At 35.4% G+C, this 17,287-nt stretch overlaps 1 protein-coding gene across 1 annotated transcript in view; it reads right to left on the minus strand.

Annotated features, from left to right (window-relative positions):
- Positions 1-17,287, minus strand: part of LOC136026181 (large ribosomal subunit protein uL16m-like) — a 235,760-nt gene that overhangs the window by 182,153 nt on the left and 36,320 nt on the right. The window contains exon 3 of the mRNA XM_065702503.1: positions 8,497-8,607. Coding sequence (XP_065558575.1) covers positions 8,497-8,607 — 111 coding nt within the window. The remainder of the gene's footprint in view (positions 1-8,496; positions 8,608-17,287) is intronic.

Consider the following 17,287-nt stretch of genomic DNA (forward strand, 5'->3'; position numbering starts at 1 on the left):
AACAAATTTCTCGAACAAAAATTAGCGCGCAACAAGTTTCATCGGGCAAAAATCAGCACTCGAAAAGTTCCATGAGCAAAATCAGTTTCACGATGCAAAAACTCAATGTGCAAGTTTCATGAAGAGAAAAATCACCAAACAACAAGCTTCGCAGACAAAATCAAAATGCAACCAACTCCAAGACCAAAAATCAGAACATAACAAGTTCCGTAAACGCAATCAGTAACAAGAGGATATAAAATTAGTCTACAAGTTTCACAAAGAGAAAAAAATCAAGAAGTTTCACGAACAAAAATCAGCACGCAACAAGTTCCATGAAGAAAATCAACAAACAACAAGTTCCATGAACAAAAAAGTTTCATGAGGTGGAAAATCAATGTAAAGGTTTTTACAAAGAGAACAAGAGTTAAGAGCTAATATTACAGTTGTGACGATGCCGGAAGAACCAAGAGCTCATACGGTATGAGCTATAGCAAAATTTTAAGAATCAATAGATTGATTTAAAAGGAAAAATTAGAGGCTTAATGCCGGTCGACATTTAAAATAAGAGCTTTGAGACACGAGGTTTTTCTAAATATCAAAACTCATTAAGTCCGATCACCCACTCGTAAGTTATAAATGCTTCATTTTTCTAATTTTTCCTCTTCCTTCAGCCCCTCAGATGGTCCAATCGGGAAAAATGACTTCATCAAGTCAATTTGTGCAGGTCCCTGACACGCCTACCAATTTTCATCGTCCTAGTAGTCTATAAATACAAAACAAGCCAAAGCACTGAACCCCCTCCTAACTCCCCCAAAGAGACCGGGTACAGTCAGGTTTCGTCAATTATGTATCTATGACATTTGTTAATTCTACCCACCAGGTTCGTCGCGATCTCTCAACTCTAAGCGTTTTCCAAGATATCCGGTTCCCCTCCAACTTTCCCCAATATCCCCAGATCTGGTCAGGATTTAAAAAAGAGCTCTGAGACATGAGTTTTTTCTAAATATAAATTTCATTAAGATTCGGTCACCCGTTCGTAAGTTAAATATACCTCATTGTTAATTTTAATTATTCCGAAATGTTAATTTTTCCGAATTAACACCCCCCTAAACTTCCCCAAAGAGAACGGATCCATTTCAGTTATGTCAATCACGTATCTAAAACTTGTTTTTATTCTTCTCATCAAGTTTCATCTCGATCTCTCCACTCTAAGCGTTTTCCAAGATTTTCGGTTTCCAAGATATCTCACTCCCCATCCAACCCCCTATATCCCCAGATTCGATGTAAAAATAGAAAATCTGAGACATAAAATCATTCTATATATCAAGTTTTATTAAGATCCGATCGCCCATTCGTAACATAAAGATACCACAATTTTCACGTTTTCTATGATTTTCGGTTTCCCCCTCCAACTCCCCAATTTCATCAGATCTGGTCGGAATTTAGAAGAAGAGCTCTGAAGCTCAAGATCCATTACATATCAAATTTCACTAAGATCTGATCACCCGTTTGTAAGTTAAAAATATCTCATTTTTTCCAATTTTGCAAATTACCTCGCCCCCACCCCCACCTCACCCAAAGAGAGCAAATCCCCTTCGGTTATGTCAGCCACGTATCTTGGACTTGTGCTTTTTCTTCCCACCAAGTTTCATCCTGATCTCTCCACTCTAAGTCATTTCCAAGATTTCCAGTTCCCCCCGCCCCAACTCCCCCCAATGACACTGGATCCGATTGAGATTTAGAAAAAAATGATCTGACTTACGAGATTCTTCTAAATATGAAATTTTATTAAGATCTGATCACTCTTTCGTAAATTAAAAATACCTCATTTTTTCTAATTTTTCACAATTAGCCCTCCCCACCAACTCCCCCAAAGAGAGCGAATCCCCTCCGGTTACGTCAATAATTTATCTAGAATTTTAGATTATTTTCCCACCAAGTTTCATCCCAATCCCTCCATTCTAAGCATTTTCCCAGATTTTAGGTTTCCTCTAACACCTCCCCCCAATGTCACCGGATCCGGTCGGGATTTGAAATGAGCGTTTGGAGACAAGATATCCTCCTAAATATCAAATTTCTTTAAGATCAAATCACCCGTTCGCAAGTTAGAAATACCTCATTTTTTCTCATTTTTCGAATTAAACGTCCCCCACTCCCCCCCCCTGATGGTCGTACCGCAAAAACGACAATTTCTATTCTAATATGGTCTGGTCCCTGATAAGTCTGCCCAATTTCATCGTCCTAGCTTTTCTCGAAGTGTCTAAACTAGCGAAACCGGGACAGACAGACAGACAGACTGACCGAAAGACCGACAGAATTTTCGATCGTTATATGTCACTTGGTTAATACTAAGTGCCATAAAAATGAATATGCAACATGTTTCACGAGCAAAAATAAGCACGAAACAGGTTCCACAAAAAATTATCAACACGTAACATGTTCCATGAGCAACACCAGTTTTAAGAAAAAAAAAAAACAATATACAAGTTTCACAAAGGGAAAGATGAAAATGCAACAGGTCTTACGGACAAAAATCAGCACGCAACAAGTTCAACGAGCACAATTCAGCACGCAACAGGTTCCATGAAACAAAATCAGTTTCAGGAGGAGGAAATCAATGTACAAGTTTCAGAAAGAGAAAAATCAGCAAGCAACAACTTCAAATAAAAACAATGGTCAGTTTTTGGTTTATTAATTTATTTTGAGCGAGAAAGCTTGAAAAGCCCTTAGGCGTGGTAATGTGTGCCAGAGGAATATCATTTTCCCACCACACATTAACCAAGAAGGAAGCCAAGTACAAAATCTTGGAATCGAAGGAACTTGGAGCGGAATTGCTGGGATCGAAATTGTGGAATCGGAGGGTAGAAGTGGGAAGTCCAGAATTAGTGCAACCGGAGCTAGATTTGGAGTTGGATTCGGAGGGGGCATAGAGGGAACGGGTATCGGTTGAACTGGGGTTTAAGCCAGCGGAATCGAAGGGGGAACCGTTGTAACCGGGAACACAAGCGGAGAAGGCAGAATTGGATATTACTTTATTGAAAAAAATTATCTAAGAATGTCTTAGAAATGATGAGGGATGCCAGAGGGGCAGCAATATTGTACTGTGGCTGCGAAGACTGCCCATCTGCAGAGCGGGGTTTTCAGTCATTTCGTGGTTCAAAACAACAATTCCAGCCAAAAGAAGGTTAAAAAGCTATTGTGCGAAAACTTTGAGATGGTCAATTGATTTAGAATCACTGAAAAATAATAAGCATTTTGAGCCTCCTGTTTCAGAGGCAGTAATACCGTACAGTGGAAACGGGTTGCTAAAAATAAACAGAAATATAGACATTTACTTGAACGCTTCATATGAGTAGAAGATTCGGTTGAAGCTTGAAAAAATTGTGTGCATGTAAATATAATAGAGCTTCAGCTATTATGGAGTAGAGTCGGTGGTTCATTGTGAGTGAGTGAACTTACAGCATACAATAAGAATGGTGAGTGAAGTATAGTGAGTGAGTATTCCTTCAGTCTTCGAAGTGAAAGCACCTCCTTTTGGGCTTATTGAATTTTAAAACTCGCTCTGGAATTGATTCACTGCCATGAACCAGCAATTATAGAAGTTTCACAATAAGTGAAATAGTAAACTTCAACATATTAGTGGAAGTGCTAAGCATGCTGTGGGCGACAAAAACTTGAGCATTTTCCGGCGAAAGGAGGGCGCAAAAAAGTGTGATTTATTGACATTTGAATATTTGTCCAACCTGAAAAACAGTAATCGTGCAAAAATAACACGGGTTGCTGGAAACGGGGGGGGGGGTGTAACAAATATATCCCCCTTGCAAGTAAGTTTATGTTTTTGGTTATTTATTAGGGGTTCGAGATGACGGAAGTTCTTATAGCATCGATTAAGACAGTATTCGAAAAGTTACAAGCAATGGATTTGAGGCTGGATAGCCTGAAAGAGACTCAGAATTCAGCAAATGCAAGATTTTGTCAAATGATTTAAAAGTTGAAATGACTGTAATAAATCGGAAATATCTGACATAAAAACTAGAGTCCAAAACACAGAGATACTAAGTACACACTGGGGACTCCCCTATATGAATTCTCGAGAAGGAAGTTCGAAAGAAGAATTTAGTAATTTAAGGGCTGCAGGACAGCAAAGCCAATATTTCTTTCAAAAAAGAGTTAGCGCATTATCTTGAAAGAATGGTTCCCCAAAGTTGTATCCGGCCTCACGAATTGCAGGATGTTTTCAGATTGCCATCAAATTGGGACCACGTCCTATACTTATTCGGTTTTCGGATCCGTATCAAAGAGACGTTGTTTTGCGTAACGGGAGAGTTTTTGGACAGGAAGAACTGTTTGTAACTCCAGATTATTCACTGGAAGAACGAGAGATTAGAAACAAATTAAAACCGATATATCAAGAAATATGCACCAAGAACCTGAAACCTAAGTTGAAGTGAATGAAGTTACTTGTTAATGAATCCACTTACCAGTACGATAGAGAAATTGACACCCTACGGGCATATAATCGACGTACTCAAGTTGAAGCCACAAACAATCCAGCGGAGAGAACGAGCTCCCAAACTCGCAGGAAAAGAACGAGCAGTTTTCGGTGTCAATCAGGAGACGCAAGAATAAGATCCTCGTCAATGGAGATTGGTGTGTCAGAATTTCGATAAGCTCTTGGGAGGAAGGGCGGAGATAACATCAATCAGAACTCTTATAAATGAGATCTAAGCCTCAAAACTGGTGTAGAACAAGAGCCGAGGAATAGAGCAAGAATTGAAAATGATAGAAAAAGCGGTAAAAACTAGGAACTCGCGGGCCATGGGAAACAATTTTAACATTTTTTTTTGGTCATTGGAATATTCAAGGTCTCACAATTGAAAAGCTGGAAAGAATTAAACAAACGAACTACTTTGACGTTTGGGGCATTGTAGAGACGTGGAAAAGTGTGAATATTGAGAGATATGAAAAGATTAAGGCAAGTAGAAAAAATTAGAAACAGTAGAACTTACGGGGGCCTATCTGTGTTCGCGAAAGGAAGAACGTTTGCTTCAGTTAAAAGGCTACCTAGTAAATCGGAGAACGTTGTGTGGATTATGCTTCGTTTAAAGTGATCAGTGTTGCATATTATGTGAAGTTCCGTATGTCTACTACATCAGTATAGCTCATATTTAAACGAATATACTTGGAAACTTCTGTCTGAGGAGGTTGCATCTCTAAGTTTCAAGTAACTATGCATGGGATTTATATTGATGGGAGATTATAATAGGTATATAGCCCATTGTTTAGATCACATGAGACACTTGTGATGGTTTTTATTTTGCAGATCCTCCAATACAAAAAGAAGAGAGTTTTGAGAAATTAAGGGGAAGGCATACTAAGGACAAGAGAAGGAGAAAGAACACTTGGGGAAGTAAGCTTTTGAATTTTTGGTGGGAGTATGGTTTGCCCATGGTTAATGGGAGGGTAGGAAAGGATAAGGGGATATGAAAGTTTACATGTTTATCAGGTTTGAACCCAAGTTTATTGATTATATTATAGTATATAGTTGTTTTTTTTCGCGTTTTGCGGATTTTGAGGTTCTGGAAATAATTGGCTCCGTCCATTTGCCATTGCTGTCAGAAATCAGAGTGGAAAATCGCCGACGGAAAAACAAGGTTATAGAAAAGGTTTCAGAAAACTTCATACTAGATTAAAAAAAAATATAAAAATAGAGAGAATAGTAGATATTTATGATGAAGATTTTTTTAAGGTTAATGTAGGAAACGAAAATTTAGAGAAGGAGATGGAGAAAATTATTGAGTTAGTTATAGCAGGCAAAGTAAGTGAAGCGGAACACGATTTAGAAGAATCGCTGAGGCAGATATGCGAACTACGGAAAGAGAAGAAATCGACGAAAACATTTTTTGATTACGAGTGTGAGGGTCTTCGACTCATTGTACAGCGGTATAAAAAGATAATAAGAGAGAAAAAAAATACGAAGCAGCAAAAAAAAGAAGAACTTATTAAACGATTCAGGGAAAAAGATACACATCAATTCTGGAAAGCTGTACATAGGTCGCTGAAGGGAGAGGCCTACAGCACATGTTCTTTCGAACCTGAATAATGGGAACAGTACCTCAAGACACAATCAGTAAACGGAAACCGATTGGAAGAAGATCTCTGAAACATTTTACCAGAAATTATTCCTTTTAAACCCCTGACAGAAGGAGATACGAAATCGATAGCATCAATTTCGGAACAGGAGATATGGGAAAAAGCTACAGGTAAGACAGAATTCCACTACGAGTAGGTAAAAAGGCAAAAGAAGTATGCATGCCAGTTTTAACTGTCGTTTTTAGCCACACATTTTTATTGTGTAGCTGTCAAACAGAATGGACAGCATTTATAGCTGTACCATTATATAAAAAGGGAAACAACAAAGAATTCTCGAGTTACTGACTGATTCAGATTTCTCCCATAGTTAGTAATATATTTCTGGGAAATTAATAGAGGAGCAGGAAGGGTTTAAGAAAGGAGGGGGTGCAATAGAGTAGGTTTTTATTTTACATAGTATAGTTAAATAAGGAATCATGAAAAGAGGGGGAATGAGTTACGTAGCGTTCCTGGATGTAAGATAGGCTTTTGATAATGTTATGAGAGTTATACTAGTTAAGCGACTATTGGAGATGGAACTGCTTCTAAGTTTTGCTAGATTAATCGTGGGAATATATAATTCAGTAGGCCTAGTTGTTAGAATACTAGGTAAGGTATCCGGGAGAGTTTTGACGCAAAGAGGTTTAAAAAAGGGATGCCCACTGTCACCGATTTAGTTCAACGTGTACATTAGAGATATAGTAGATTTCTTCAAGAAGAAAAGCGCTCCGGAAGTACTGATAAGTGTTTCAAAAGTACACATTCTTTTGTTTGCTTTTGATATCGCTCTAATAGCACAATCGGCAAAAGACATGCAAACATATTAAACATTATGGAGGAATATTTGGATAAGAAAGGATTATAATTAAATAAGAAGAAAACGGTAATTGTAGTTCTTAGGAAAGGTGGAAAATTAAGGAAATATGATGAATTTAGATATAAAGGTGATTTTATAGAGATTAAAAAAGAATTCGTGTATTTAGGGGGTTAAGATTTTTTTTTTGGAATGGTAAGTATACACAGGAGGTTAAACATAGAGTACAAAAAGGATATATGTGCATGAACTTAATTTTAAAAAGTGATGTTGGAAAGATTAGGGATTAAGCAATGCATAAATATTTATTTAGGACTAAACTCCTTCCATTTATGCATTACGGATGTGAGCTGTGGGGTTTTAGAGAAAGTGAAAAGTTGGATGGAATACAAAGGAATTATTTAAAGAGAGTTATTTAGGTCCAAATATCTACTCATAATGTTGTAAAGGAGGGGGATTTGGGAAAGAAACGATAGGTTGTTAATAAGAATGGTGAAGTTTTGGATAGAAATTTTGAAAAATAAAAATAGGCTAGTTAAAGAATCGTATTCTGATTTTTTAGAGGATAAGATAGAGGTAGGGTGGTTGCAAGAAATTAAGAAAATTTTAAATGAATTAGGATATTCATATTTTTGGAATGAAGGTAAGGGATCGAATTTGGATACAGTAGTTGATAAGGTAAAAAAAAGGTTACAAGATCAAGGAATACAGCAATGGCAGGCTCGGAGTCTTTATAGTAAGGTGAAGGACACGCGGAGGGAGAGAAGTTTATATTAAGCTGGGATTGAAAGGGGAAGAAATAAAATGGATTTTAAGTTTGAGGGGAGGGCCAATTAATATTGGGGAAAGAGAGAGAAAATTTAGGGGCTATAGTGCTAACCAATTGTCTTGCCCGATGTGTGGGGAAGATGATGAAGATATTTTTCATGTTTGGGGAATTGAAAGGAATTGGCAGATCTGAGAAACGGTTGTTTTTCCTTAGGGTTGACCGATAGAAGGTGGGTGGAAGAAATTAAAGGATCACGAATTAAAATGACATGAAGGAATATGGCTAAGTATATAGAAAGATATATCTCTTTATAAATAATTTCTTGAAGATTCATATAATAGTTTTTTCTTTTTAATTTATTTATGTTTTTTTAGTGGTTTTGTTATGTTAATGTTCTGTTTTGTTTGTTGTTGGACCGATGGCCTCTTTTTGGAAACCTATAGATAAATACTATACAATACGTAGTGAGTGAAAACGTCGCCAAATAAACACATCCCGTAAGGATCTCCAATCAATCAAAGGAATCTCAGAACGGACTCTAGGCCAATCATAAGGACCTTCAAATCAATCAAAATTTAGCTCATTTTTACATCCAACTAATTTAAGTCATTGACTTCAAGGGAAGAAGGAGAGGTATATCTTACTATTAATTATTTATTCATAATTAATTATTATTACGGTAGTTAGTTTATATTGAAGTTGCAAGTATCAATACCTTGAATCAGTTTATACTAATAATAAAATCATTAGTAAGACCTATAATAGTAGTAAAATGAATATAATAAAAATTAAAACTAACCTCTTCAAACTCGCAACGTCCTGAAACTTCAATGATAATTCTTCCACTTCTGATTGGATGACAACATTCGGAAATAGATCCTTTTCCTCCACCCATTCGCTTTCCTTGACCCTGTAAGAATTATCAATTTAAAAAGTAGCAAATTTCAACAATATTTAAACTACCGAGGCCACTGAAACACAAACTTTGATTATGTAAATTGGCTACTTTAATTTAATTATTTATTTAAAATTACTTCAAAAAAAAGTTAAGAAGGGGTAGCTGCCTTGTGAATCCAAGGACTGTTAATACTTTGTATTTTCGCGGACGGAGAGAATTGCCAATATTGACTAATTAATATTAACAAATATTTAGCATAATTATTAGTGAAAAACTTAACATTAACACATCCCCTATAAATGCCACAACATGATACGGAGGAGGGATAACTATACAAATCGACAAAAAAATTTAAAATTAACATCAGAAGGGGTTTAATCACAAAAATCAACTACAGTATCACATACACTGCTACCACTAGCTTACCACTCAACACCCAACTTCTTCCTTAGCACACCACATTCAAAATAAAATACTAAATATAAATGATAAGTTTATTTATATTTGCGGTTCATGGTGGAAATATAGACGGTAATTTAAAGCTGCCATAAAAACTTTATAATTTTGAAACAAACAAAACATTATTCTTAGAAAATCATTGTTTTCACTAATGAATACATTTAAGATGAATTCAGGGGACATAAATACTCTTTTTCTGGTTTCTTTGGAGCTCGAAGTCAATGGATTGAACGGGATTGGTGAAAACTTTAAAATTTACGTCTTTGAAGCCTCATTCGCAATGGTAAATTACAGCATGAAGAAACGCCAATTTCCAAATCAAGTCTAATGTTTATAGCTTTATTTAGCCATAATTCAATTCCATCGAAATCTTCAAAGTTACTATAAAAACTAGGTAATTTACTGGTTTAATAATTTAAACGAACACTCAAATCTGCTCTCTAAAACCAGCTTATCATCCTACTTATCATCTTATATCGACCATATTATCTTATATTTTTATCATCTAATATCAACCATATCATCTTATATTTTATCATCTTATTCTTCCAAAGTTTTCCCAACTACAGAAAAAACTGCCTTCGCTCTTCTTCTTCTTGTTATTACTAATAACTCTACAGAGGTAAGTGATGCTACTAATAACTCTACTCAGGTAAGTGATGCTACTAATAACGCTACTGTGGTATATTTTCTGTTTTGTAGCGGACTGAACCCCAGGCAGCGTTTCAAGGATATCAGAGCGGGTAGCCCTTAGATAAGACGCACTCAAAAAAAAAAGAAAAACAAAGGAAAACTTTCCAACTGGAAATGAGAAAGACGAGGGCATATTCTCTAAAAACATGGTATGGTTTTGCCGTATAGAAAGCTAAACGCTACCAAAGAATTTTTGACATGGATTAGCTTAAATTTTTTCACGGGCTTACTTTATTCAATCTATAGTCAAACAATTAACATCGACAGGGAATGTACTATGACCTTAAGAACTCAGAATAATAAATAAGTAGTGGTATGTATTATCCAGGAAAAGTTTTTTTTTAACATTGAGCGTGAAGCCAAAAAAACAATAGTAGCTTAAAAAAGAAAAAAATAAATTTGATAAATAGAATAAAAAAAATATCATAACAATTTATACAATTGTTATTCCATGAAAAAACTACGAAAGTAGGATATATATTGGTTTAGGAATATAGTCATATATAATTGGATATGCATTGTATATTTTGGTTTGATTTTTTCTTTTTATTCTTTTTCTGATTTTATAATTCTTCTTTTTCTTCCTACTGGCCGTAGATTCGTTGTTCCTCAAGATGTCCCCCTTTGGTTTTGTCGTGGTAGGCCATTTGGGCTTCAGATATTTTATTCATAATACATAAGGAACTTTGAAAATGTAAAAATATGTTCTTTTTTAACGTTTCTAAGCTACAATTTAGCTTTAGATAAAATACTTAGAAAAACGAGGAAGAATTATTCTAGAATGCATTCCGAAATTGTCAACAACAATTAATTAAAAATATGGCTAATAGTCCGCGAAACGATATAAAGGGAAAAGAGGGTTTAAAAGAAGCTGTTGATGTCCTGTAAATTGATGATTACTTTCAGGCGTAGGGGAGAGGATTACTCAAATATCAGTTGAACCGTCCTTGGTGATTTCAGACAGTATTTACCCAGAAAAGTGAATTTCTTATTTTACTATAAATTAACTTTAAAGAAAGAACTACAAGAAATCCTTTCAAAAAGAGTTCTTCTGGATTTGATTTCAATGGAAGTTGAAACATGTTTTATTTTATTGGTAATGAGTACTTGGGAATGATTTATCAGTATTCCCAAGAAAGTACTTTTCTAAACTATTTAATAAAGACAAAAGTCGTCACAACTTTTCAAATTTCCGATTGTTCTGAAAAAAAAAAAAAAACACTTGAAGAATCAATCCTTTACTACCAATCTTTTTCCAGGAAAATAGAAATGTTGTCCTATGCTCAACCTAGGCTACTTGTTTTTTTTTTTTTTTTTTTTTTTTTTTTTTTTTTTTTTTTTTTTTTTTTTTTTTTTTAAGTCAACATTTTTTCATGAGAACTATTCGATTTCGCAAAAAGAGGTTGACTGAATGAGCCGTCTGTTGGCTTACCACTCCGGTTAATGACGCTGTTGATAGTAACCTTGAAGCTCTCTCAATCTTTAAGGATATTAAACAAAAAACAAGTTTTTTTAATTGCGAGTAAGGAGCGACGTTAAAACTTAAAATGAATAGAAATTACTCCGTATATGAAAGAGGTTGTCCCCCCCCACAACATCTCGCTCTTTACACTAAAGTTTGACTCTGTCAGAACTTTACTTTTTAAAACAATAAAATAATTTAGCGTAAAGAGTGAGGCGTTGTGGAGGGGACAACCTCTTTCATATACAGATTAATTTATGTTTATTTTAAGTTTTAATGTCACTCCTTACTTGCAGTTAATTTTTTTTTTAATCCAATTTCTAAACGTTTTTGAATTAATGCATGTTTTGATTTAGGCTCGCCGCACATGAATATATAAATCAAAAATTGCATATTTTTTTTTTTTGCTAAATAGCCTTTTCATATATTTGATTGTATGATTTTGATAAAAGGGGGGAGGCCTAGCTGCCCTCCAATTTTCGGTTACTGAAAAATGCAACCAGATTTTTTTATTTTTTGTACAAAGATTTTTGTTAGTAATAAACACACATACATTACGAATTAACTTACGTAACGAAATTCTATATTTGTGTATTTTTAATTACGTATATGAGGGGTTTTGTACCCTCGTTAATACCTCGCTCTTTACACTAAAGCTTGAATTTTATCCCAAATCCTTAGGGATGATCGTTGAATAACAAAGACCTTAGAATAAATAGCCGAAATTGCTAAAAATACATAAACGTAAAGAGCAAGGTATTGTGGAGGAGACGAACCCCCTTTATACGTCATATTTTATGTTCTTTTTAAGTTTTAATGCTACTCATTACTTCCAGGTGGAATTTTTTTTATTTATTTTCTCAGTGTTTTTTTTTTAAATAATGCTACAAAATCCTGCGCCTCCTTCATGGAAATTCTCTCCCCTCATGATAAATTCTTCCATGGAAAGATCCTCCGAAGTAACCCCGGACCCAGTCCCATCCTAACGCGAAAAAGTCCCCCTGAAAACGTCTGTACACTTCCTAATAACCATTATTAAATGTAATCAAATGAAAAAAAAAAAGATTTTTTAGCTGCAAGTAAGGAGCAAACAGAAATTATTCAGTTTATGAAAAGGGTTGTCTCCTCCTCAATGCCTTGCTCTTTACGGTAAAGTTTAACTCTTTTTCACAGCTCTACTTCAAAAAAAACTTTAGCATAAAGAGCGAGGCTTTGATGAGGGGATAACCCCTTTCATAAACGGAATAATTTCTGTTTGTTTTAAGTTTTCATGTCGCTCCTTACTTGCAGTTAAAAAACTTGTTTTTTTCATTTAATTTCTGGAGGTTTTTGAATTAATGCATGTTTTGATTTTGGCTCACCGCACATGAATAATTAAAATGAAATTTGCATATTGACTTATTTTTTTGGCTAAATGGCTTTCTCATAGTTTTAACCGGATGATTTGATAAAAAAAAAGTGGAGGAGGAGGCCTAGTTGCACTCCAATTTTTGGCTACTTAAAAAGGCAAAATAGAACTTTTTATTTTTTTACGAAGGTTTATATTAGTAATAAATATGGGTAACTTACGAATTAACTTACGTAACGAAATTCTGTAATTGCATATTTTTATTACGCATATGAGGGGGTTCTCCCCCTCGTCAATACCTCGCTCTTTACACTAAAGCTTCAACTTGGTCCCAATTCTTTAAGAATGACCATTGAATCACAAACGCCGTAGAATAAATAGTTGGAATTACTAAAAATACTTTAGCGTAAAGAGTGAGGTATTATGGAGGAAAAAACACCCTTCCCTCATGATAAATTCCTCCATGGAAAAATCCTCCCACGTAACCCCTCCCCGACCACCCTTTAACGTGAAAAGTCCCCCAGGAATTTTCTGTACATGTCCCAACAACTACTACTTTGTGTAAGCGATGGTCAAAGTGTTTCACTTGCGGCCCCTCCCCCGGGGACTGTGGGGGATCCAGTCGTCCCAAAAGACATAATTATTAGGTTTTTCGACCATGCTGAACAAAACGGCTATCTCAAAATTTTGATTCAGTAGCTTTGGGAAAAAATGAGCGTGGGAAGGAGCCTAGGTGCCCTTCAATTTTTTGTTCGCTTAAAAAGGATATTAGAACTTTTAATTTCCGTTAGAATGAGCCCTCTCACGATATTATAGGACCACTGGGTCGATAAGATCACCCCTGGGGAAAAAGAAGAAAAAAATAATACAAAATAAAAATAAACACATCCGTGATCTGTCTTCTGGCAAAAAAAAAAATACAAAATTCCACATTTTTGTAGATAGGAGCTTGAGACTTCTATAGTAAGGTTCTCTGATACGCTGAACCTCATGGTGTGGTTTTTGTTAAGATTCTTTGACCCTTAGGGGGCATTTCCCCCTATTTTCTAAAATAAGGTAAATTTTCTAAGGCTCGTAATTTTTGATGGGTAAAACTAAACTTGATGAAACTTATATATTTAGAAACAGCGTAAAAATGAATTTATTAGATTTTTGGTTACTATTGAGGCGAGTTGCTCCTTACTGCAGTTCGTTACCACGAACTGTTTGAACAATGGTCAAATTTTGTAACTTGCAGCCCCTCCCCCAGGGACTGTAAGGGATTACATCGTCTCCAAAGACATAGTTATAAGGTTTTCAACTAATTTAAACAAAACGGCTATCTCAAAATTTTGATCCAGTAGCTTTGGAAAAAAAATAAGCGTGGGAGGGGGCCTAGGTGCCCTCCAACATTTTTTGGTCGCTTAAAAAGGATATTAGAAGTTTTAATTTCTGTTAAAATGAGCCCTCTCACGACATTATAGGACCACTGGGTCGATACGATCACCCCATGAAATAAAATACGCATCTGTGATATGCCTTCTGGCAAAAAATAAAAAAATTCCATGTTTTTGTAGATAAGAGCTTGAAACTTTTACAGTTGGATTTTTTTGATAGGCTGAATCTGACGGTGTGATTTTTGTTAAGATTCTATGTCTTTTAGGGAGTGTTTTCCCCTATATTCTAAATTAAGGCAAATTTTTTCAGGCTCGTAACTTTTGATGAGTAAGGATAAACTTTATGAGATTTATATATTTAAAATCATCATTAAAATACGGTTCTTTTAATGTAACTATTGGTACCAAAATTCCGTTTTTTTACGAGTTTCGGTTACTATTGAGCCGGGTCGCTCCTTAATACAGTTCGTTACCACGAACTGTTTGATTTCTAAAGCGTTCATTGTGGTAACCACGATATTTTACTAAATGAACTAACACTGGCGCAGGAGCGTGAGTGCTGAATTTTACTTAATCTTAAGGCATCCTAATTTGGTAACTTTTACAAGGACATGATTGGCTTTTGATGAATTGGCTACTAGTTAATTTTTCTTGGTCATCCCTGGTTATTTAAGGACAAATATAAGTCTACAGTTTCTAATTCACTTGACTATGCAAGTTTTGTTTGTTTAGAGTATGCAAGTTTTTTTGCGGGGAAAGGCCATAAAAAGCTCAAAGGCCTCTTCATTATTATTATTATAGATCCGAGAAATTTCCCTATTAGAAAAAGAAAAGAAGGGGTGATGGATAAACGAAACAGAAGAAAGCTAATTTAAAACTATAGAAAAGAATGCAGAAAAACCAAATCTATCTACATGTCATCCAATGTTCTCCTATATTGAATTACAATAGATTCATTAACGAAGCATGTTTTCTAAGATAAAACCCCACAATCGTAATTGAAGTTTATCTTCGTTACATTCATCACAGAAAATTCTATTCTGACTATCTTTTTATCACAAGGTTCTATTCAGATGGATTTTCCCTGTTTACTAATTCAATAATTGATTTGATTAAAGGATTTCACAATGATAGAAAAGGTCATTTTGATTAACCAGATAAAAGGCTATAGATACCGGAGAAGAAAATTTGGTAGAAATCGAGTCATAATTGCCATATTTTGTAATTCTAGCAAATTAAGGATTATACTACCTTAAACATCAATGATTTTACGACTAGTTTCTAATTTAATACTGAAATAAACCTGGGCATATTGGGCTTTAAATATTCCTGTGCCAATTTTTTTTTTATATAGCAGCATTAAAGGAGGACTAGCATCTACCTCACATCCACCAAAATGAGGATTTTTGCAATTTTATTATAATTTTCCCGTAAGACAATACAAAAAAAACACAATTTATGTACTATGCATACGACAAAGCACGAATAACACTGTAGCCTTCGGAAGCTTTAGGGGATGGTAGCCTAACTCTTGTTTGTGGTAATTCAAGTTCATTTTAATTTTGACCGGAATATTCATTTCAATTTTTGATTGATTTAGGATTCACTAAAGCAGGTTCTGTTAACACTGTACTCGATGCAGTTATTAATTATGTTGCGAGAGCAACACTTTGGTTTTGTCCCGTTTTTTTTTTTCCTATGCCGCCGATCTCAGTTTATTACTGGAAACTGGAAAGGGTCTAACCTTTGCGGTTTTTACGAAAAGTGTGGACTTCAGGCTGGATTGATGAATATGACATTACATTTTGGAAAGCTCCAAAGAACTCTTGCCTGGGGCCAAAAAGGATGTTTTTTGCCTGTCCACGAGCCAGAGCCTATGGTGTGGGAAGTGAAGTGGAGTTATATAGCCTATGTCAGAGAGGAGTATCTAAAGTTGTGCAGCCAAGCTTTCGTTTCATCAAAGCATGTTCCTGCTTTCGAGTGGAAAGCTCCGTTCTAGCAGGCAGGCACCACTTTCGAATTGAAGATGGACTAAAATTTATAAGTGTTAAATATATGCGGCAGTTACCCCTCCCCACAGCCAATATATCTTGTTTGAGTGATAAACAGAAAAAATTACAGAAGCAAAAATGTGGCATTTTCCCACGGATCCCAAAGTGCTGCCATCTATTGTTTCTATCCATTTCTGTTCGTGATTTCGGCTGAGTTTATCATTCGATTTTTCGGACTTGGGATTAAGGTAGAGAAATGGTATCATATGTGCCAAATAAAGTTTAAAAGTTCTCTCATTGCTAAAGAAATTAGAGCTTATCCTTTGCTCCTATCTAAGTGGTGACGTTAGAAAGCCAATTGGAAAAAGTCCTTTTATCTCAGTTATACAGAAGGTTAATGCACAAGAATATTTATTTGTTCATCAAGTACCTCATAGCTCATACGAATACAACTGGAAGTTTGGGATTGATAACCAGTTTTTTTGGCCTATCTTCAGGACCCCTACCTTCCTCCCACAACGAAACGTTGGATTCCTTTTACTAGGACACCGATGCCTAAAGGCTAAGAGCCAATCACCCACTCTATGTCAAAAAAGCCCCTTTTTTCAATTTAATATGTAAACAACTGACAATTTGCATTATTTAAAGAACTTGCCCCCAATTCAATCCCTGGATGCATACTTATTGGACATTTCGAGTACTTCAAACAAGATGTTTATATTAAATGAGCCCCTTCCGAAGCCTTATGATCAATTTTTCATCGGATGCGGCCATAAGGAAACATTCTTGGCCTTTTTTTAGTACTTTATCGAGCCGTTTTGGGGGGGAACCAGTATTTTTTTCCAGATTTCCTTTTGCATTGAGTTGCATTAGTTCGACGACTTATGAGCTGAAGTTTCAAGTCGCTCAGGAAAAAGAAAGTTTTTTGGCTCTTTTTTTTCTTTTTATTTTGGAGAGGGGGAAGGAACTCTGCACCAGACTTTTTTTTTGTTCATTATGGTTTTATTGAGAAAAATACTTATGACTATAAGTTTCAAATTATTCAGCGACAAAAAGTGCCAATTGCCTTTGGAAGTTTCGGAGAACGACCGGAAGTTACTACGTTTCGTTAACACGAACTGTTTGATCAACTAAACAAGAGCTAATAGCTCATATAGCACTTGTGACGAGGTCAAAAGAACCAAGAGCTCATATGGTATGAGTTCTAGCAAAATTCTATGAATCAATACATAGCTTTAAAAGGAAAATCAGGGGCTTAATGCCGGTCAGGCTTTAAAATAAGAGCTCTGAGTCACGAGGTCCTTCTAAATATCAAAATTCATTAAGATCCAATCACCCACTCGTAATTTAAAAATACCTCAAT

Source organism: Artemia franciscana, chromosome 4 (genome assembly GCF_032884065.1).
Source record: "Artemia franciscana chromosome 4, ASM3288406v1, whole genome shotgun sequence".
Taxonomy (NCBI): Eukaryota; Metazoa; Arthropoda; class Branchiopoda; order Anostraca; family Artemiidae; genus Artemia; species Artemia franciscana.